Source organism: Bombyx mori, chromosome 9 (genome assembly GCF_030269925.1).
Source record: "Bombyx mori chromosome 9, ASM3026992v2".
Lineage (NCBI taxonomy): Eukaryota > Metazoa > Arthropoda > Insecta > Lepidoptera > Bombycidae > Bombyx > Bombyx mori.
The window spans coordinates 13,474,672-13,495,942 of NC_085115.1; the positions used below are offsets into that span (position 1 = coordinate 13,474,672).

General features: G+C 37.4%; 1 protein-coding gene across 2 annotated transcripts in view; it reads right to left on the reverse strand.

The window, feature by feature from the left end:
* The window catches only part of LOC101738409 (calcium-activated potassium channel slowpoke), an 83,323-nt gene extending 62,052 nt beyond the window's left edge, over positions 1–21,271 (reverse strand). For both annotated transcript variants that reach the window (XM_062670200.1, XM_062670199.1), the window contains exon 1: positions 20,248–21,271. In XM_062670200.1, the coding sequence (XP_062526184.1) occupies positions 20,248–20,559 (312 nt within the window). In that variant the 5' untranslated portion in view covers positions 20,560–21,271. The remainder of the gene's footprint in view (positions 1–20,247) is intronic.

Below are 21,271 nucleotides of genomic sequence, written 5' to 3' on the forward strand. Positions count from 1 at the left end.
ACATGGATACCAAGCTTCAAGTCAATCGGATGCATGGTTCAGTAGTTATAACGAAACATCCGTAAAAACCACTGTAGAATTATATATAATATCTATTTATATAAAAATGAATTGCTGTTCGTTAGTTTCGCTAAAACTCGAGAACGACTGGACCGATTTGGCTATTTTTGGTCTTAAATTATTTGTAGATGTCCAGAGAAGGTTCAAAAGGTAGATAAATATGAAAATGCTCGGAATTAAATAAAAATAACAATTTTATTTTTCCTTTGATGTGTCCCCGTCGGACGGATTCCTTTTGTTTGTTTTTAGTTTATTTTATACAAAAGTTCAGGTCTTTTATTTATCGATTGAGGCACTACAAAGTCTGCCGGGTCAGCTAGTCAGCCGGTCAACCATAAAAGACGTACTATCCCAATTTATGTGGGTATAGGGGATGTGGGGCGTGGTAGAATTTACAAGTTACCTCAGAGCGGCACTTAAGATAAGTCTGGCCATGAAAAGACGAATGAAGTTTACGAAACGACAGAGTAGGTCTGTTGCAATCAATTGCTGATAATAAGTATTACTAACATTTTAATTTGGCTATTAGCAGTCACGTGCTTGATAGCTTCTTGCTTATGATCCGTGATGCCTCAATCGTTTTCCAAATATTATTCCCTCATCTGAAATTTTTTATCATTATTTTCTGTTTTGTATATCCACTTGTATTCTAATATTTAAAAATGCACCACAACTAGTCTTTCGCAATGAATGTTTGTCATTATGTGGAAGGAAGCCACTGCAGAGATTGCTCTTTTCCGGTTTTGGGGTCAAAAGAGTCGTCACGTATATGAAAGTAAGGTATCTTTGAGCCGCAGTACTCGGTGTTCAAAGCCATATCTTTAAAAGTACCGTTAAATTTCTGACCTCGTTTTATATCCGCTCTAAGCCCAGAATTAGTGGTGTGAGGGTATAACACTTTACAGACTAACCTTGTGATACTTCTACAGGCTTTTATAACAAGTGGGAGGACGCACTGTAAAATCTAAAGATTGCCACAATCGCTTTAGATATTTCTGCCACGGTACACTAAATATTAAGATAATAATATTCGCCTAATGTGGGAAATTTCCAAAGAAATACACAAGGGAATAAGTACGTTTTAGATTACATCTGATTTGATCAAGAACAGTTTCTATGGTTTGACGTGAAAGATCTGGGGAGCAATGCAAACATTCCAGTTATAGGCATGGATATCATTATACAAAAACCGTAGCGAGATTCGAGATCGTTAGTTATATTAAAGTTTCTACACAAACCGTGTCTTGATGACGTCTGAAGACATTAAAAACTATGAATAAAGTAAACGACAGCTACACACCCTCGCGAATATTGAAATGCAATTTCAGAAAATATTATTTTTAAGTTCAAGACTGGCTCACTCAATATGATGTTAATTAAAGTGTCACGTGCTCTTTGGCACCGGTCGTTATGATTCAAAACAAGTACAATTTTATAAATAATACACTTAACATATCGCTTCGGGGACGGTGACTATGGCAAATGGCCAAATTATAATACGACCAGCTCAAAGCGTAACGTTATCAGTGATTATAATAATGATGATGTTAGATTGAATTTTTTTTTCAGTCATAATATTATTATGTCACCGATTTACTCGTGTTTGTGTTACGTTACGATTCGCTGTCTCTTTCATACGCGTTTCAAGATCGATTTGTTAAAAAAAGATGACGCGGGCCCATTGCGAGATAATATCCGATGAGCAAGCCTTGAATGATGATAATTCCTATAATCTATGATCTTGAAATTCTAGATAGATTTCTATTCGCAGTTAATACGTTGTATACATTAAATCTGGTTTTCAACATCGATCAGGATCAGTCCGTTACTTGTTACTATTTTTCTTTCGCAAACACCCATTAAATTAACCATTGGTTTGAGTTTGTTCTTTTTTTTTTGTTTTGTTGTTGTTGTTTGTTATTCTTTTGTTAATGCACCTACCATGCATTATCTCTGCACCACCCTATGGTCGACTGGAAGAGAATGCCCATGGCATGAAGTCCGCCTGTGTACAAGTTTTGTTTTGTGCATAAAGTATAAATAAATAAATAAATAATAAATTAATAAATAAAGTAAACTAATTAGGAAATTTATTTTCTTCAGACGTAAGTATTTCTTCTTAGAAACAATCGTAAATTATATATTTTCTATTAACTTCACGTATGTGTGACCAAGCACAAGTGACCTTTAAAAACAGTACCGAGATATTTTTAATTGTGGCGTTATCGTGAATTTTGTTGGATGTGCATGAGTGCACGTGTATTTCAACACATGTTTTGTCACACTACTATTGACGTCACTACAATATAGTAACGTAAAGGTTGTCTGAATATAAGTTAAATGAATTTCTACTAGTTACTATAGAGTAATGTGTGCTTAGTTCGAGTTTTTTAACGTTCTCGATAGCGTAAAAGTTAACTCAAATCTTAGATACCAATAGTAATTGAAAAAAAAAATCTATTATATTTTATTAAGTATATTAGTATGTATTGTATGTAAGTATGTATATTGGTATATAATTGGTATATAAATATTGGTATATGTTTCATATTATATGTAAACGGTATATATTTTGTTTATTGTATGTATATATTTTCTATAATAATGTATTATCTATAGTACACCGCAGCATACCTGCTATATTTTTTTATATTTTCCAGAATTTCTATAAATTAAACGGTTGTCTGGAAGAGATCGCTTTTAGGGATAAGACCGCCTATTGTACAAATGTATCTGCTTTTTTTTAATTGTTTTTGAATGTAAATTGTGTTTTGGTGTGCAATAAAGTGTTTTCTCTCTCTCTCTCTCTCTCTCTCTCTCTCTCTCTCTCTTAAGTTCATAATGTGTCGCTCGTTTTATTTGTTCATTAAATAGTTTTAACATTTAGTAAATTAGAGGCTGAAGCCGATTTTTTCTATTTCAAGGATTAAATCGACGCTTGAAAGGCAAACGTGACTAAGCGACAATGCGTGAACTTTATAGTAGACTAATTTAAAGTTGAAATACCTGAAAACAAAGTTTATTTTAACGAAACTAGCTGTAGTAGAATCTAGCTAGTAGCTGTAGGATTGAAATGATTTTAATAGACCTAGAAATATATATTTTTTGCGCATCGAATATGGTTATTGCCTATCATTTATGTATAAAGTAGTTATTGTCGCTTAGTCACGTTTGCCTTTCAAGCGTCGAAATATTTTCAAACCAGTCAATAACAAACAAATGCGCCATCGTTAAATAATCGAGTGATTCCTTTGAAGGCCGCGTGGGCACGGAACAAAACGTGTCTCCTGCGAACCGCACAAGTGCCTCCAATCGATAGGGCTCCGCCCACTGACCTATTTACGAGGATTAGGGTACAGCCTTCGGCCCACGAAGATCGTACTTCCTCGTTCAAGATAAATAAACGGGACCTTATAACGTCACGTTTGAATATGTACCGGTTATAGCAAATTAATAGGGTTTTATTTCTATTTATTGAGAAATAGAAAAAAAACCGAATTTATTTGTATGCATTGAGTAGGCACGACAATAATATACAACAATTTTACACGTAGGCTTTTAGATAAAGTATCAGTGGGACGATGTAAGGATTCTAAATTTAACAATACAATCAATTTTGTTAAGGAACACCAAAGTTAGCGTGGATAAAAAAAAAACTCGCATGCGCGAACCTTGAATAAATTGCACGTCTTTTTTTGGGCAGTCGCGTAAAAAGTTATGGATGGAAGGTCTGAATGAGGAAATCTACTAATAGACGAATCCGAATTGTTATCCAATTTAATCCAATTCTGGCTGTGGCTGGCTGGTAAGAACGTGGCACCCCTTGAACAATAATATCGAGATTTCGAATTTTCGTCTCAGGATGGGTAGCGGCAAGCACGTTGTGTAGCCTACCGGCCTCTGAGATCCCTTCTCTTTGTTAAAAATCAACAACACGGTTTTTTTTTATTGTTTACTTAAATGTAAGAGCTCACATTCCACCTGGTATTAAGTGGTTACTAGAGCCCATAGACATCTACAAACTTAAATGCACCACTCAGAAATAGGCAGGGTGGTGGTACCTATCCGTGCGGACTCACAAGAGATCCTACCACCAGTAATTACGCAAATTATAATTTTGCGATTTTTATTACACGGTGTTATTCCTTCACCGTGGAAGTCAATCGTGAACATTTGTTAAGTAAGTAGAAAAATTGGTGCCCGCCTGCGGGATTCGAACACCGATGCATGTCAAATGACAGTATGAAAAGTCTTTGAATACCGCCCAGCGTTCTTAGGGATCACCGATACGAACATACGGCCTGTGGATTTTAAGAATCGACGTATTTTTATTGAGACGTTGTCGAGACGTGGCTACGATCGTTTACTGGTAGGACCTCTTGCGAGTCCGCACGGGTAGGTACCACCACCCTGCCTATTTCTGCCGTAAAACATTTCGGTTTGAAGAGTGGGGCTATCGTGAAAATACTATAGACAAGACGGTGACAGAACTAAGTGCCATTTAATGAAATTTAAATTAAGTTCAGAGATTAATATATTTTTTGTTCCTACCTATGCTGATAGCATTGAGAGGCTATTTCAGCTTCTCCTTGACGTGTAGGTGAGCTCACGGGGCTCAAACCGGGAGTGTTGGTAACACTGGCCCTAGCAAGAGCAGTGCTTCCGTGCGGGTGGGTACCACCACCCTGCCTATTTCTGCCGTGAAGCAGTAATGAGTTTCGGTTTGAAGGGTGGGGCAGCCGTTGTAACTATACTTGAGACCTTAGAACTTAGATCTCAAGGTGGGTGGCGCATTTACGTCGTAGATGTCTATGGGCTCCAGTAACCACTTAACACCAGGTGGGCTGTGAGCTCGTCCAGCCATCTAAGCAATAAAAAAAGAAAAAAAAAAAAGAAAAAAAAAAAAAAAGAAGAGTCTATCACCGGAGAAACTCAGTTTGCTGTGTCTATGGGTTAATTCACTCGTCGAGCTCTTCGTCGCAAGCACTGTTAATGGATCGGGACGATCCGCAATGACGTGTTTGGGGCGACGTCGAGAAATCAATAGGTAAATTTTTATTTATTTTTGCTTAGATGTGTGGACGAGCTCACAGCCCACCTGGTGTTAAGTGGTGCACAGAAAAGACATAGACGCAGCCATCTCGAAGATTTTGAACAGCGAATCGAATACAGCACTTAAATTAGCATCCAAAAACCATTTCACCACGGAATATATACTGCAAGTAATTGTCTGGGGCTTAATAACATTCAGTCGTAATTACTAGGGACGAATAATGGGAGTTAAGTGGAGCCACACCGTCGCTTCGACGAGAGAACTCAATTTACATGTAATCTTCTTGTGAGTTCTCGAGATAATAGATATTTATATGACGGCGCCAGGGATGGCTGGAGGTCAGTTCTGTCATCATACATATTCAGTGGAATTGAGTTAATTGCAATAAAAGTCAATAAAAGTTTCGGGTAATAATTATTGAAACTCTCAACAAATAATTTTCACAATGACAGGGTAAACCGACAGTTTCGTTCTGACTAACCCGACTCTGTCCACGTACCGCCTTTTTTATACTCTGGCGTTACGGCGTCTACCCTACATTTTTTGATATTTATCAAAGCAACATTTTATCAGTTAAAATAACAAAACAATGTCTTAACATCACATAAGTCGTTTTTCACGACACATACGTTTTAGTGTGAAAAGTAAATAAAACCTCATTTTTCAAAAAAAAAAAATATACTCTATGTAATACTTAATACTAACGATTACAAAAATAGCTTTTAATCATAACAGTGACGTAATTATGTAGGATTACTGTGGCGACATCTATCGGTCGGATCTGGTCTAAGTTTGAATTGCGATGAAACAAGAATTGTGACAAAATTCTCAATAGTAAGGTCATCGTCGCTGTATATAACGATTTTTCTATTATCTAAAGCCCATTGACATAGCCAAGCTATTGTCTGAAGATAAGTACTATTCATTTAAATTAAATAAAGTTTGTTTATCTGTAACTCAATCATGCAAAAACGGCTGAACGCATTTGAACAAACAGATAGTATACTTTTATCCGGGTAAATTATATGACCCGTGCAATGTCGTATAAGTGTTAAGATCAGATTTTTGTCGTCGTCGTGGCCTAAAGGATAAGACGTCCGGTGCATCCGTATCGGTGCATCGCCAGCGATGTTCGAATCCCGCAGGCGGGTACCAATTTTCCTAATGAAATACGTACTTAACAATTGTTCACGATTGACTTCCACGGTGAAGGAATAACATCATGTAATAAAAATCAAACCCGCAAAATTATAATTTACGTAATTACTGGTGGTAGGACCTCTTGTGAGTCCGCACGGGTAGGTACCACCGCCCCGCCTATTTCTGCCGTGAAGCAGTAATGCGTTTCGGTTTGAAGAGTGGGGCAGCCGTTGTAACTATACTGAGACCTTTGAACTTATATCTCAAGGTGGGTGGCGCATTTACGTTATAGATGTCTATGGGCTCCAGTAACCACGTAATATCAGGTGGGCTGTGAGCTCGTCCACGCAACTAAGCAATAAAAAAAAAAGTACGACAGTGTGTTTATTTGTTTTGTGATTTTACGGACCGTCGGGTCTACAAATTGATCGGTTCTTTATTCACCTGAAAGTGACACAGGGAGCTTGTTTATTTCGCGAAAATGCAACGAATTTCTGAATATCAACAAATTTAACGCGACAGGTTAAATTTGTAATATAATTGATTGACTAATACGCATTGTTAAAACAACAACTGGCAACTGTAACATTATAAACTATACGTGAAGCTAGCATAAACCTTCGAGGTTACTAGCAATAGATACGAAAAAAAAACTATTGTGACTTCCTCTTTATTAGCACTTAATGAGCCTTAAAGGCTTATTAACCACCCTGCCTATTTCTGCCGCGAAGCAGTAATACGTATTGGTTTGAAGGATGGTACAGCTTTTATACCACACAAAGTGGTGCATTTCCGTTGTGATGCCTATGGACTCCAGTCCACTCAACACAAGGTAAGCTGCTAGCTCTTTCACCCATCACGTGAAATAAAAAAGTTATTAAACTCAATTACAAACTATTTACAAGACTATGTATTAAGTAATTGTGACGTATGTGGCAGCCGTTGTACTGTTAAAACTGAGACCTTACAACTCATGTCCCAAGGTTTTTTTTTTTTTTTTTTATGGGTAAGGTGGGTAGACGAGCTCACAGCCCACCTGGTGTTAAGTGGTTACTGGAGCCCATGGACATCTACAACGTAAATGCGTCACCCACCTTGAGATATAAGTTCTAAGATCTCAGTATAGTTACAACGGCTGCCCCACCCTTCAAACCGAAACGCATTACTGCTTCACGGCAGAAATAGGCAGGGCGGTGGTACCTACCCGTGCGGACTCACAAGAGGTCCTACCACCAGTAAAAAGTAAGGTGGGTGGCGGCATTTACGTTGTAGATGTCTATGGGCTCGTCCATCCATCTAAGCTATAAATAAAAAAAGCTTAGCATCGAATCACCCAGTTTGCCTACGTTCAAATAAATAAATTAGTTGAAATCGGATCCAAAACAGAAATTGCGATTCAACAATTTTCATAAGTACCTACTCCGAAATCTCTTTCGTAATCTCGACCGCGATTCACTTATCTCGGAAGTCAATTTTCTTTTGACCTTTTCGCTATCGAGTTAAGGAAGGGACTCCGAAGCGCCTCCGCTGCTGTCGAACCCCTTTTACCCAAGATCTTTGACGTTCTCTTTGTACGGATGTGATTTTATTTTGATTCAACCTTTTTGAGACTTTGAGAGTGAAATTTGTATGTCGAAAATATACATTTATATTTATATTGACAAAGCATGTACGGATGTGCCTACTCACTTTGGATTCATAATATTAGACTTGTTGTCGAATTCGAAGTTTTATTAGTTTATTATTGTTCAAAGATGTTTTTTTATTTTCTACCTAAGCTTGAAATAGCCTTGAGAGGCTATTTCAGCGTAACCTTAACTAGTAGGTGAGCTCACGGGGCTCAAACCTGACGACGTTGCTAACACGAACCCTAGCAAGCGGTTGGAAACGCGACCCACTGAGAAGCACCGGCGAGAAACTCAGTGGGCTGTGTCTGTGGGTTAATTTACTCGTAGAGCCCTTCGTCGCAAGCGACGGGTTCGACGAGGACGATGACCGGTGCTTGAGGTACCTAAAAGAACCGTTAGTGGATCGGGAGGATTCGAAACGACGTGTTTTGGGCGACGTCGACTGCTTTCCATTCTGTCCGCAGGATCAGGAATGTAGTTACCGGCGACCACGATGAGAGGGTTCTCGTGTCGTGCCGCTATATCGAAGTGGCTCAAAGGTGTATAACCATGGGTGACATTAGATTAAGGGCGCTCCGTCGCAAACCTGTAAACTGAGAGTCTGATATCGGATTCAATTAATCTGTAAATGTTTACAGCAAATTCGAAATGCAACGGGACAGCGACGTTTAGTGTTCAAGACGAGATAGTTCATTCGGACAATGGGGTCATTAGATTTCTCGGAATATTTCGCCACTACTTTGATATTTCCGATGTGAGTAATGAACATTTTGTAGTTTTAATGAATTATAAAAGCCGTAAGTCTTCCTGTATGGGACCTCATTGTCCATGCTGTTTCTCCCGCGACGAAGACATGAGTTTTGGTACCAAAAATATAATTGTTTCGAAATAAATTTGATATTAACTTCACGCTGAATAAAGACCTCGAGGTCCATATTTTAATAATAAACACCATGAATAGGCATCAGCGTAAATCGTTAAGCTAATTTTTTAACTGATATCAACTTATTTGAAACTAAAACGGTGATTATTCAACAATTCATTACCACTTGTGGTATTTGTACCATCGCCTGAACGCCCGTGTTTGTCAGCAATTGTGACTACCTAATATCCCAAAATGGGCAGCAGCATACACTGAGGTATTTATGTGCGCCGGTAGCCGCATAGTATTAGAGGACAGTAAACCAGTGTATCTATCCACGCTAAAAAAGGTAATTAAACTCGAAACTTATTATTGTTTCTATGAAATATTTTTCTAAAGAATTGTCGAGGGATACGCACGAAAATCCGTTCTCAAATCTAGCATTTTTACCATTAATACGTTTGTCAGAATTTTGGCAAATGGCCGACCGTATTTGGAGCGTTGGCGCGCCAATTCGACTGGTACTATACAAGCAGGTCGGAGCCGTAAATGGGATGTACAACGTAACTCCAAACTACATATAAAAACATAATAATATGTTGCCATTAGGTGCATACTTACTTGACCCGATATAGTGCATTATGTACAATGAAGTAGGAAACCTATGGAAATGAAACGTCAACCAAAATTTCGTGCCAGTGTGACGTCATCTGGCCACAAAACATGGCGGCTTTAGTGCTGTACAAAAGATTTCAATGTTATCAGGTTTTATCGATAAACGTTCTTGGCTCATTTTATTTTAAATATTGTTGAGTATTATTTATTTGTAGAATTTATACTTTAATGGGAAGTAAGTAGGTATATTGTTATGTGCAAATATGATATGATTTAGATGGGTGAAATCTAAGACAAGTTCGTCCTTCGAATTTGCCAAGTAAACGATATGATGATTTTTAAAAGTTGCTACACTGATTTTATAAAGTTGTCGTTTGTCGCAAAACATAAAGATATGGCGTAGTTCAAAGCCATCATTTCTAGCATGCTAAATGTTATCGTATTTTGAGTACGTGTTTTTCTTAGACTATTACAATCTATTTTAATTGTTTTCCTGACTCTAAAGTCCGTAACATACTACCGTAGCGCACCCCAAGGAAGGTGCGCCGCACCATTTGAATCACTTTCGCTTGAGAGTGATTCAAATTTTAAACTTATCAAGGGACCGCGTGAAAAAAAAAACACCTACAGAACATTTATTCATTAATTACAAACGTCATTCCTTGTGACTTCCTCTCTAAAATCACTTAATTATTAAATATTTAACAAATTTACAATAGTGTTTTACTCACTGCGGAATAAAACTATTTTATTTAAATAGTTCCGAAGAGATTTTGTCGGTAGCCTTTTTCCCGAAATATCTAAACAGAATGTCTAAATATGTTTTGATGACATATTTTAAAGTGGTATTTATGATTAGTGTCATGATCAATAGATTCCGACCGAAAAATGGATTTTTCGGATGAGGGCTCCATAATGAATTTAAATACATATAGATAATAGTTTTAGGGCATCGACTTTCTTGAGATCCTATAAAATACGTTTTAATTATTATTTTTGTATGTTTTAAGCATGATAAATTATGAAATTTTATATAATAAATCATATTAAATCGATATCAAAGTCAATAAATAATGTACAACCCAAAACAGACGGCCGAACTGACGTGACAATGACATTTGGCGCGCTAAACATGGCGGATTTTCGGCCTCATTAGACGGAGACGGAGATATTTACGTATATTCATGTTTCATTTTATGTACGCACTGAAATACTGTTATATTGTTTTCCTGCGAGTTAAAGTGCTGAGTAAGAACGAGATAGATATATGTTTATGTATGTGCCTTCAAAATGGGTGCTATTTATATAAGCAATTGTACGTATAGAACAATATGTCGTGTCCCTACTATATAGGTCTATGATTATGTAACATCTCAAATTCGTTTGACAAAGGTTTTTGTACCTTTGACATTTGCAAAATCAATCAAAAATTCACTGTTTGTGAACAGATTAGAATTATGAATTCATGATTAGAATTAAAGTTAAAAAAAATGTTTGTATGATATAAGCCTTTTTTAATTCTCTAATAAAGATTTGTAATAATATTTTATAAGCAACGTAAATAGGCAAACAAAACAGATTTCTTTTATTGCACAAGATTCTCGGCCTATGGCTCACCTAAAAGACGCCATCTACTCTAAAGAAAAGATTAAACTCATTTTTAAGTATCAAGTGTTCCACAACCATTGTAACAGTGAAATTAATTTGAATTGTTCTATTAGGAATTAGCTTAACATCTAGCTTATAAAAGACGTGGTTGGTACAGATAACCTCCTAGTATTTTACGAGTAGGTAGACAATTTTAAAACCGATAAAAAGAAATTGAAGTATCTTCAATTGTGTCGCAAAAAAAAACAATCAGTGACATTAGTATAGCCAATCCAAAATTTAATGAATCTCGAACTCAACATTAGGGTTGACACAATCTTTGTTCTGCGAGACAAAAGATCCGCGCCTACACGAGTCCGGAATTTGCTGAATACGAGCTTATTATAAATTCCAATGTGTCGAACCAGCCTTTATACATAAATAGACTAATAGTTTGGTAACAATAGCGTTAGAGTAGTTAAAGGAGCTCATATTATAACTACGAGTGTTGTCAGGATCAGTCTTCGGATATGAGGTTGATGAAATTGTTTTGTAGAATAGCTCTCCCAGCTTTGAAATCGCCACGCATGAGTGCTTTGTAGTAGTAATAATAGGTTGAATGGCGGTATCTAGTTTTTCTAGTTTACTACCTAAAAATATTTTGGTTTTTCTTTAAAAACTGAAGTTCTTATTATGAATACAATATAATCAGATGCGCTGGAAAAAGAAATGACAGTACTAACAAGAATCTTAAATCTGTCGAGAAAAACTACCCGTTGAATAATAACATAACAATATTAAGCAGAGTTCGTGCCAAGGACACCAATGCTAATGCACAAAAGTACTTACATGATTACATTATAAGACAAAGTCAATCTTGTTAGAAAAATATATTTTCTTATGGTTGTCATATTGCTTGTAGTTTATTATGTTGAGTCGTAAATAAAGTCTTAAATTTGATATTTCATTTCAAAGTTTAAAAAACAAATATTCCTTTTATTTTGTTTTTTATGAAGTCTGTTTGTTCTTCTTTGTGAGTATGGCAATTGTCGTCTTGAGATGTCGTTGTTGCCAGTGGAATGAAGTTGATTTATTTGAAATTGTAACCCATTGGGATGAAATTGAATGAAACATGATAAATGACGAGATGAGATGAAATGAAATAAGGGCCCAGTTAAATGATGGGAATTCACTAAGACTTGAGTGGATTTTTTAGATAACATAGGATAATTACTCACGTAGATGACAAAATATTAGCAATGTCTTTCTCTTTTTAGAAGCGCTAGTGAGTACAGCTTCGATCCGTCTGCATATTAAATTCACGACTCGGAAATAGAAGTTAGATGCAGGAAAGCGTTTCGTTGTCGTTTCTATTCTGGTTAAATGTCAAATGTCGTTTATTATGTACGATGCTGCCGTACTTCTGACCGTATTCGGAGGGACCTCGGCAGATGTGGAGCATCGATTGGCCGGGATGAATTCAGTGCAGAAATAGATAGGCGGACCCAATTTCGAAAGGTCACTTTTCCATTTGGGTTCTGTATCCGTTTAAATATTAATGAGTGGCACTGATTTTTTTTTACGAGGTTTTTGTTTGACTGAATTTTCCGATGTTTCAAAAGAACTTTAAAATTCAATTAGGCTCTGAACAAATCCATGTGAAATTGTGTTGAGTGATATATTGTGACATATATCGACACATTCAATGGGCAATAACAAGACAAAGTAAATTGTTACGGCACACCTTTATCTGTATTTTTAACTGCCTGAAATAACTCGCTCTATTGCTTTCTGTGTAATAAAAAAGACAATTCATTGTATTAACTTATTAAGCTACAATATTACATTTATTTTATTAAATTATATACCCAAATTTCACAATGAAGTGGAATAAAATCAATCTTTAAAGCGAATGGAATTGATTTAAAGTTTATTTTTTGATTTTTCGGCCCTTTTATGGGAGTCTAGAGATTACCTCTCAGCCCTGCCACTATTTTGAGGCGTGAGGTCGTATTTCCAGCTTTATTAAAGGAATAGATAGGATGGTTTTACCTACCGGTTTTATCTATGTTAGTATTCTGAAAGCATTATTAAAAGGGTAATGTTTAATCTTAAAACCTTCGAATAAGTAATCTATACTAATATATAAATCTACAGTGGTTTTTACGGATGTTCCATTATAACTACTGAAGCATGCATCCGATTGGCTTGAAACTTAATATCCATATAGAAAACACATACCTATACTTAATGGATAGGCTAATATTTATATGAGTGTTGGATACCCTAATAATAATGACAATAAATAATAATGTTAATTTTAAATGCAAGTACGGCTAGTAAGTCTTTATACTATAATAAATATTAAGACTTATTATTTATTCGTAGCTTAAAACCAATACGTAAACTTATCATATGAGAGAATTTTATAATATTCTCGATAGGTAAAGAGGTACGTATGTACATACATTATGCATAGTATATATTACGTACGTAGCAAACAGTGCGTAGTTGTTTATCCATAGCCCCGGCAGAGGGAGTTGCTCAAAGGCCCGAACCGCGCCCCCCGTAAGGGGACACAAGGACCCCACGTATTGTATATCCAAACTAAGTCGAAATGTATGTGTCGTTTTAAAAGGATTCAGGATTCACCCGGAACGAGATGAATTGGTACATGGGTAGGACTACCTATCCAAATGTCCTTGTCATCGTCATAGCTAATTTACCGAGAGAATAGAGAGAGAAGATTTAGCACATAAGCTGATAAGTCAGCGTAACCCCTGAAAGGGCTTATTGCTGATTTATTATACGAAAATGTAAAGCCATTGTAAACGATTGTCAACATGGAAACGTATTTTTAACAGGCCTAAAAAAAAGAGGAAGTTCTCAATTTGATTGTATTTTTGTGCATATTAACTCGGAACTTATTTCCTGATGAATTGATTTTGAAAATTATTTATTATGGTAAGGTCTGATGCTTCTCGTGCGTTTCCGTTTCAATTTTATTAAGATTTTACGTAATCCCTGAAAGGGCTTGATTTATTATACGAAAATGTAATGCCATTTGTAAACGATTGTCAACATGGAAGCGCATTTTAACAGAATTAAAAAAAGAGGAAGTTCTCAATTTTATTGTATTTTGTTTTTCTGCGTATTACCTCATAACCCTTACCCAGGCGAATTGATTTTGATAATACTTTTTTATGGTGAAGGCTGGTGCGGTTCCGTTTCAGTTTTATTAAGATTTTAGCAGTAATTTAATAGTTATCCGTAATAACGCGTGTTTAATTACCTTCGAATTACGGTGATGATAGTAATGCGTTTCGGTTTGAAGAGTGGGGCAGCCGTTGTGACAATACTGAGACCTTAGAACTATATCTCAAGGTGTATGGCGCATTTACGTTGTAGATGTTTATGGGTTCCAGTAACCACTTAACACCAGGTGGGCTGTGAGCTCGTCCACACACCTAAGCAATAAAAAAAAATTAAAAAAAGATGATATAATTATGTATTATTATTTTATGTTTTGTTGGGGTCGGTTTTCTTTATTGTGACAGCAGTTTTGTCTTCTAAGGAGAAACTCTTGTATACCGCAACTAGTTTAAAACTTTAATAAGGTCACATCCGACACTCGCTCTGGGGAAGATGTCTTTCAAATATATATGTATTTCCCTAGTCACTACAGTGAAATGTAGTTTTATCTGATTCAGATCGAAGCGTTGTGACCTAGATCATGACCTAAGCACGAGCTAATACGATAAATGGATGTAGCTGTGTTAGAAACGTCGGCAACAATAGTTTTGGTTATGTAACTTTAGCTAGGTTTTGTAATATGCCATAGAGTAAAAAAGCATGCTAACAACACTCTTTTTAACAGCCTTTTTTATTTACGCCAAAACTTTTTTACTACTATTTTGTCGATTCTTTATATTTGATAGCTTGTGCTTGTAATGTTGTTCCATTTAAAAAAAATTTAAAAAGATTTGACCAGTATTTTTTTGTTATTCTTATTATGTTTAATTAACTTCGACTACAGTTATGGAAGTTGTCATTTAATTTTGTTGCAATAGGTTTTCTTTACGTATTTTTTTTAAATATAAAATATATCTTTGTTAAATATTTTTAATTTTATTTTTCTATTGCTTAGGTGGATGGACGAGCTCACGGCCCACCTGGTGTTAAATGGTTACCGGAGCCCATAGCCCATAAGCCCATAAAGCTGAGCTTTTATTCTGCTACAGGCGGACACAAGTTCAACAGACGAGCACAAAATATCTTTGTGTGGGAATCTCGTAATCATCTAATGCAGATAAGTACATCTGTCTTACTTCTCACTGGTAGTAGGACCTCTTGTGAGTTCGCACGGGTAGGTACATCACCTCGCCTATTTCTGCCGTGAAGCAGTGATGCGTTTCGGTTCGTAGGGTGGGGCAGCCATTGTAACTATACTGAGACCTTAGAACTTATATTTCAAGGTGGGTAACTTAACACCAGGTGCTGGTGTGGCCGCCAGGGCTGTGAGCGCGTCCACCCATCTAAGCAATAAAAAAAAATGTCAACGTTATAAAAAATTAACGGCAATCGAATAATTTATGCTCGAAGGCAGCTCGAGAACTTACACGAAATGTGTTTAAGCAATGAAATAAACTTCCATGTTTGTATTCTGGTTAGTAAAAAAAGTAGTTTGACACGCGATATCGGGTGCTATGTGCCTTTTTAGGTGCTTTCCTAATTTTAATACACGATTTATAATTTAAGCTGCTTTTACGGTTTAAAGTAAGAATCTTCCGCGACCATGAAAACTGTAAAATATTCGAAGAAACGTCCGACATAAGTTAATGATATTTAAAAGTAGTTTTAATTATACCTACGACTCGCGAAAGAAAAAGAAAATCGATTTTAATTGAATATTAAACACGACAGCGTAGAAGAACTGTTTTACACAAATGTTTTTGTTCCATACTCTTTTTTTTATTGCTTAGATGGGTGGACGAGCTCACAGCCCATCTGGTGTTGAGTGGTTACTGGAGCCCATAGACATCTATAACTTAAATGCGTCACCCACCTTGAGATATAAGTTGTGAGCTCTCAGTATAATTACGACGGCCGACCCACCCTTCAAACCGAAACGCATTACTACTTCACGGCAGAAATAGGCACGGTGGTGGTTGGTACCTACCCGTGCGGACTCACAAGAGCTCCTACCGCCAGTAAAAACATTTCAAAAAAACGATTAACATTGTGATCGCTGGCGCCATATGAGAGCGGATTATTGATCTTTAATTGGGAGGTCCATACCTCTGTCTTCCACAGCAACAATAAAAAGCACACGTGCTATTTATTGTTTGTATTGAGAAGCACACGCAATATTTTTTCATACCTAAGCTGATAGCCTTGTGAGACTATGTCAGCGTAACCTAACTAGTAGGTGAGCTCACGGGACTCAAACCTGACGACGTTGCCAACATTAACCCTAGCAAGAGAATCTAGCACGGGATCGGAAACGCGACACACTGAGAAAATCCGGTGAGATACTCAGTGGGCTGTGTCTGTGGGTTAGAACGGTGACCGGTGCTTGAGGTACCTAAAAGCATCGTTAGTGGATCGGGAGGATCCGAAATGACGTATTTAGGGCAACATAAACTCTCCCTCGAACCATCGGTTCTCTGTGTAGCCACAGATTCCCCACGGCTTAAATTAATGAAAATCATTTGTTGGTTAATTTCCAATGTAAAATTCCTATTGATTCAGCGTTACTGCAAAATAAAACCTGTTTTTTTGGAACATCAATATTCATTGTGAATCAACCGGTTTTCTGTATTTGGTGTCTGCATGCAGAAGTCTACACCAGTGCAGATAGACGTGAGTCATCGGCCAATGACATCAGAACGACCTTTTGAGCTTGTCGAGTTGAAAAATAAACGAAAATTTAAATTTGATATATTGATCTATCTAAGAAATTTAGTTCGAAGATTGTTACGTTACAACACGTCACCTGATCGATGAAGAAGTGATTTCTCAAAAACTATGTCCTTTAGTCTGCCGCGATTTCCTTTCTTTTCAGTACACAACTATTCAAAACATTTGCCATAAAACTACAAAACCATACTACGCTAAAAGGAATTTCTTTTAATTAAATTAAAATATTTGTTCATGTAAATAGTATATAGAATGAACGAATTACGAATATCAATTAAGTAATGTACAGAATGTAGGTTGTTGTTAGCAAAATTTAAGTGCGAATAAATTATATTAGTTAGTCGAGTTGTAGTTGTAGTTATAGTTGTAAGTAATAGTAGATTTCAGGGGTGGCTTTAAATTAATTCGATTCTTATTTATGTTCTAAGATATTTTAAAACTTCGAAACTTCAATCGATACGAACGTCGCGTGGATAATCCAATACTTCTTTTCATTCATATAGCTGCATTCAGAGGCGATGCAACCAGAGCAGGCGCTAACGAAAGGGAAAATGTACTTGAAAATGGGCTAGGGGGCCGCATCGATATTCCGTAAGTGGGTCACGGTCCTGGCGTTTCGCGTCCCGCACCGCCAGAGGGCGCCCACACCCTTCAAACATCCCATTACCGGCGTGACGTAGGAAGGTATTGATTCGAGATTATGTAGGCATTTACGGTATATCGAAATGGTACATGTTCATAGTGTTTACGGTTTGAACTTGCGTTCGTTAACACGGAAGCTTCGAGAATTTGCGTTTGACTTTGAATTTGACTTTTTAGTAAAATGAAATGAATGCTATTTTAATGCATTTCTTGATGAAACTTAGTAATCAAATGATTATATAAATAGGTAAAGACAAAGCAATTACGTACTATTTTCCTCTGTTTATCTTTGTTTTTAGTTTGTAGCTTGAAACATAAGATTTAGTTTTGTAAATAAAATCCTTTCAGAAATAATTTTTTTCCACTTTTATAAGGAAAAATTTCGACGATTATCTAACCGCATTTAAAATATTTTATATTTCTGGTGATTAGGTATGTCCCAACATCGAACATTGGGCGAAAACCATTTTGATTTATATTAATTTATTTTCGGAAAGATCTGTCGTAACATTAATAAGTTATTCCAGAATGTTTTTATCGAGGAAGTAAGATTAAGTATTGCTACATTTGAAAAAAACATAAATGAGTATTAACAAAGTATTTAAATTAATTAAACAGTCGATTAAAACTCATATGGATGAAAACTACACATAATAAGTGGGGAAAAATATATTATTTGGAGTTTAATAGATTTCTACGAATGTACAACAATGAAGAACTTAAAAATAGGTTCTCAATATCCTAATAACAAGAGAAGCCTCTTCCAAAAGCTTACATCACGTGCATGATTCAGAGATTATTTGCGTACCTACATAATTAAACACAAGATGAATGATAATTACTCGAAGTACGTGGGCCGAATATATATGATGGTATTGAGCGAACGGAAATATCTTTAGTATGTACATACTTCTTATTATTTTAATCATGGTCGTTTTAATCCAAATAATTGACAAGGTTCTACACGGGCATGTTATTAAAAAAAACCTTAACCATCAGAGTGATGGAATTATTTTTTTGCTCATGTGGAAATCGCCGGATTTCGCCCTCCACTGGGATTGGCGGGCGGAGCATGTCGGAGTCGAACCGACTAAAACGTCCATACCTCGCATTAGACAGAACTCATGAAAAGGCAAAGGGGGGAAAGTGAAGCGTTTAGTGCGGAGCACATCTCTCCCATCACCCTCCCCCTCGGGACGCCGGACTGGCGGTCGTCGGCGCCACGACCACCAGCCCTCTCCGTCGGCAGGCTGTCCGAAGCCCGCCTAGATGGCGCCGGTTAGAGTCAGTTATCCTACGGAATATCCCGCTGGGTCAGAACCAGCGTGGGTCGAGGATATTAGCTTTCCGAGGTAGGCAAGTATTATTACTACTAGCTTTCCATGTTAGTCCCGTTTTGGTATAATGAAATTTAGGAAGAAGATTTAATCAGAACTATCAGACACTATTGTCATTTATAGTGAATTAACGCTAATTATCATATTTTTGTTTCATACCATCATTTCGAATACTTAGATGGAATGACCTGTATTTTGAGATTCAGCAATTTGTTCAAATCCTCGATTATATAATCTCAGATAAGACCAACGCATCCTGGGATCATGTCTCCTTGTTCCTCTATTCCCCATATTGTATAACAATGATCAGTTAAAGTTAGATTAGGTATGATAATTTTTTATTCAAAGTTTCAACTAACACAAGCAACAAACAGGATAATTGCATGTGATTCAAACATCTAGTCAGCATGAGCTTAAGCGTGAAAGCGTCTAAGCTCTGAAAAGCTCACGAATACTATCGAACATACTAAGCTTAGTAGACAATTACTAATTGTCATTCAAAATTATCGTGAAATTTAATTTTCAACAAGAAAGGAGGTATGTAGTTTTGACACAGGTCTTTGTCATTGCGGTTCGTTCTACTTGAAAGATACCACTGACTGGTAGCCGTTAAATGACCTAATAATTAGTAATAGCCGTTAAAAATTATTAATTAACGGCGCCCATAACGCGCAGTCATTGCTCGAAGGCAATAACGTTGACAATAAAAATACGAAACATAAAATCCGGGGCGAAGGGGTGTGTATCGCGAACCATCGGATTTAATGGCTCGTGACGTCATTGTCTTGCGGGTTGATGGGAATTTTCCTCTTCGACAAGCAAAAGGTTCTGTCGTTTAATCTGATTGCGTTTTACTGAAATAATTAAAAATTATACTACACATGTTGTGTCGTGTTTTGAATATTTCATTTTGGGTGATTTTGTTCTGCATTAACATGATGTACCCGGGAATAAAATACTTAGAAAATATGTTGTATGCTCGTAATCTGTGAGGATTCGGTCGTAATAATTAAGTAATGGACAAAAACAATTTAAATATTAATAGTCAAAAAACAAATGATAATTATTTTGTTGTACTAAATAATAGCTTATTTTATACCACAGACTTGCCGCGAGTTTTTGTGTTTAACCTAACTGGTTTATCGATTAGCTTATCAGAAGGTCACCGATTGGTGAGGTCAATTGCGTGTAGGATAATGATCTGATTGTAAGCTTGTTTTGTATTGAGTTTATTTAAAAAAGAAAAAAAAATGTGAGGGTGTTTGTTTTTCACTGGCGAGTGGGTGGAAATGATAACACTCGTTATTTCAACGTATAACATTGCTGGATGTTACGTTTACGTAATTTTATTAGTTTCCATTAATTATTGGCGAGGCGGTGAATAATAAAGCACGGTAGACTTACCAGAATACGTCCGGTGGTGGTCTGACCGGAAATGAGTTCGCCGGCCCAGTCTTTCGCTTCGGTCATGAAGGTCCCCTCGAACTCCTGTTTGCCCTGTCTCGCGGCCTTCTGCTCCTTCTGCTTGGGGTCGTTGGGCGCGAGCTCGGGCTCCTTGTGACAGCAGACGAACGCGCACGCGCGCCATAGTAGCACCACGAGCAGTCCCGCGAGGAACGTGAAGATCGACGAGAGCAGGAAACACCACCATCTTCGGACACTGAGGCAGTCATAATTAGGGTTCGGCGTAGTCGCCTCTTCCTCGGACGAAGCCATTCCCCGAGGGCGCGAGGCATTCAGTCAGACGCGCCATGCACGTGCTCCGATGCGCGCGCCCCCTCGCCGTGCTCGCGCGCGACTGCGACCGCTCCCGCCGGCGCGCCCCGCGGTCGATGTCGCCCGATCGATCCGCACAAGCGCACTACTTCATCGCGCTCAACTTCTTTATCCTTCTCCGCTCGGCGACACTCTTCAGGCCTGTCGCCTCATCGTCGACGATACCTTTATGACTGCAGATGTTTCCGGAATTAATTTTATCGGTGCCATAACAAGCGAGCGACGGTTCTGTGTACTCGTGCGTTCGAAGATGCCTGTTTCACTGTTGAACGTTTTGCGCGAACTGTATTATTTTTTCGGGGAATGCGGAGGTTTTCGTTAAAGGTCAATGTATTCCGAATTTGTCCCGTTCAGCGTAGAGAGCTACGGCGCCCTGTTACTGCGTCAGCGGTCGCTACGAAACTTGTAGATGTCTACGGGTGCGCTACGATTGGTTGCCGAGAATGCGAAGCGCCGCGGCGCCGATATCTTCACGTCCTTCCCATATAATATGAAATGGTGGCTGTTTGTCTTTTCTTTGTTGGATACGGTCTCTATTTTATGTGGATCGATTTCAGTTTAATATATATGAAGCAATTAGGGGATTACAACAGCCTTTATGTTAGGGCGCGGTTGAGTGGTATTGGAAAACGATTTTTCAACTGAATTGTTT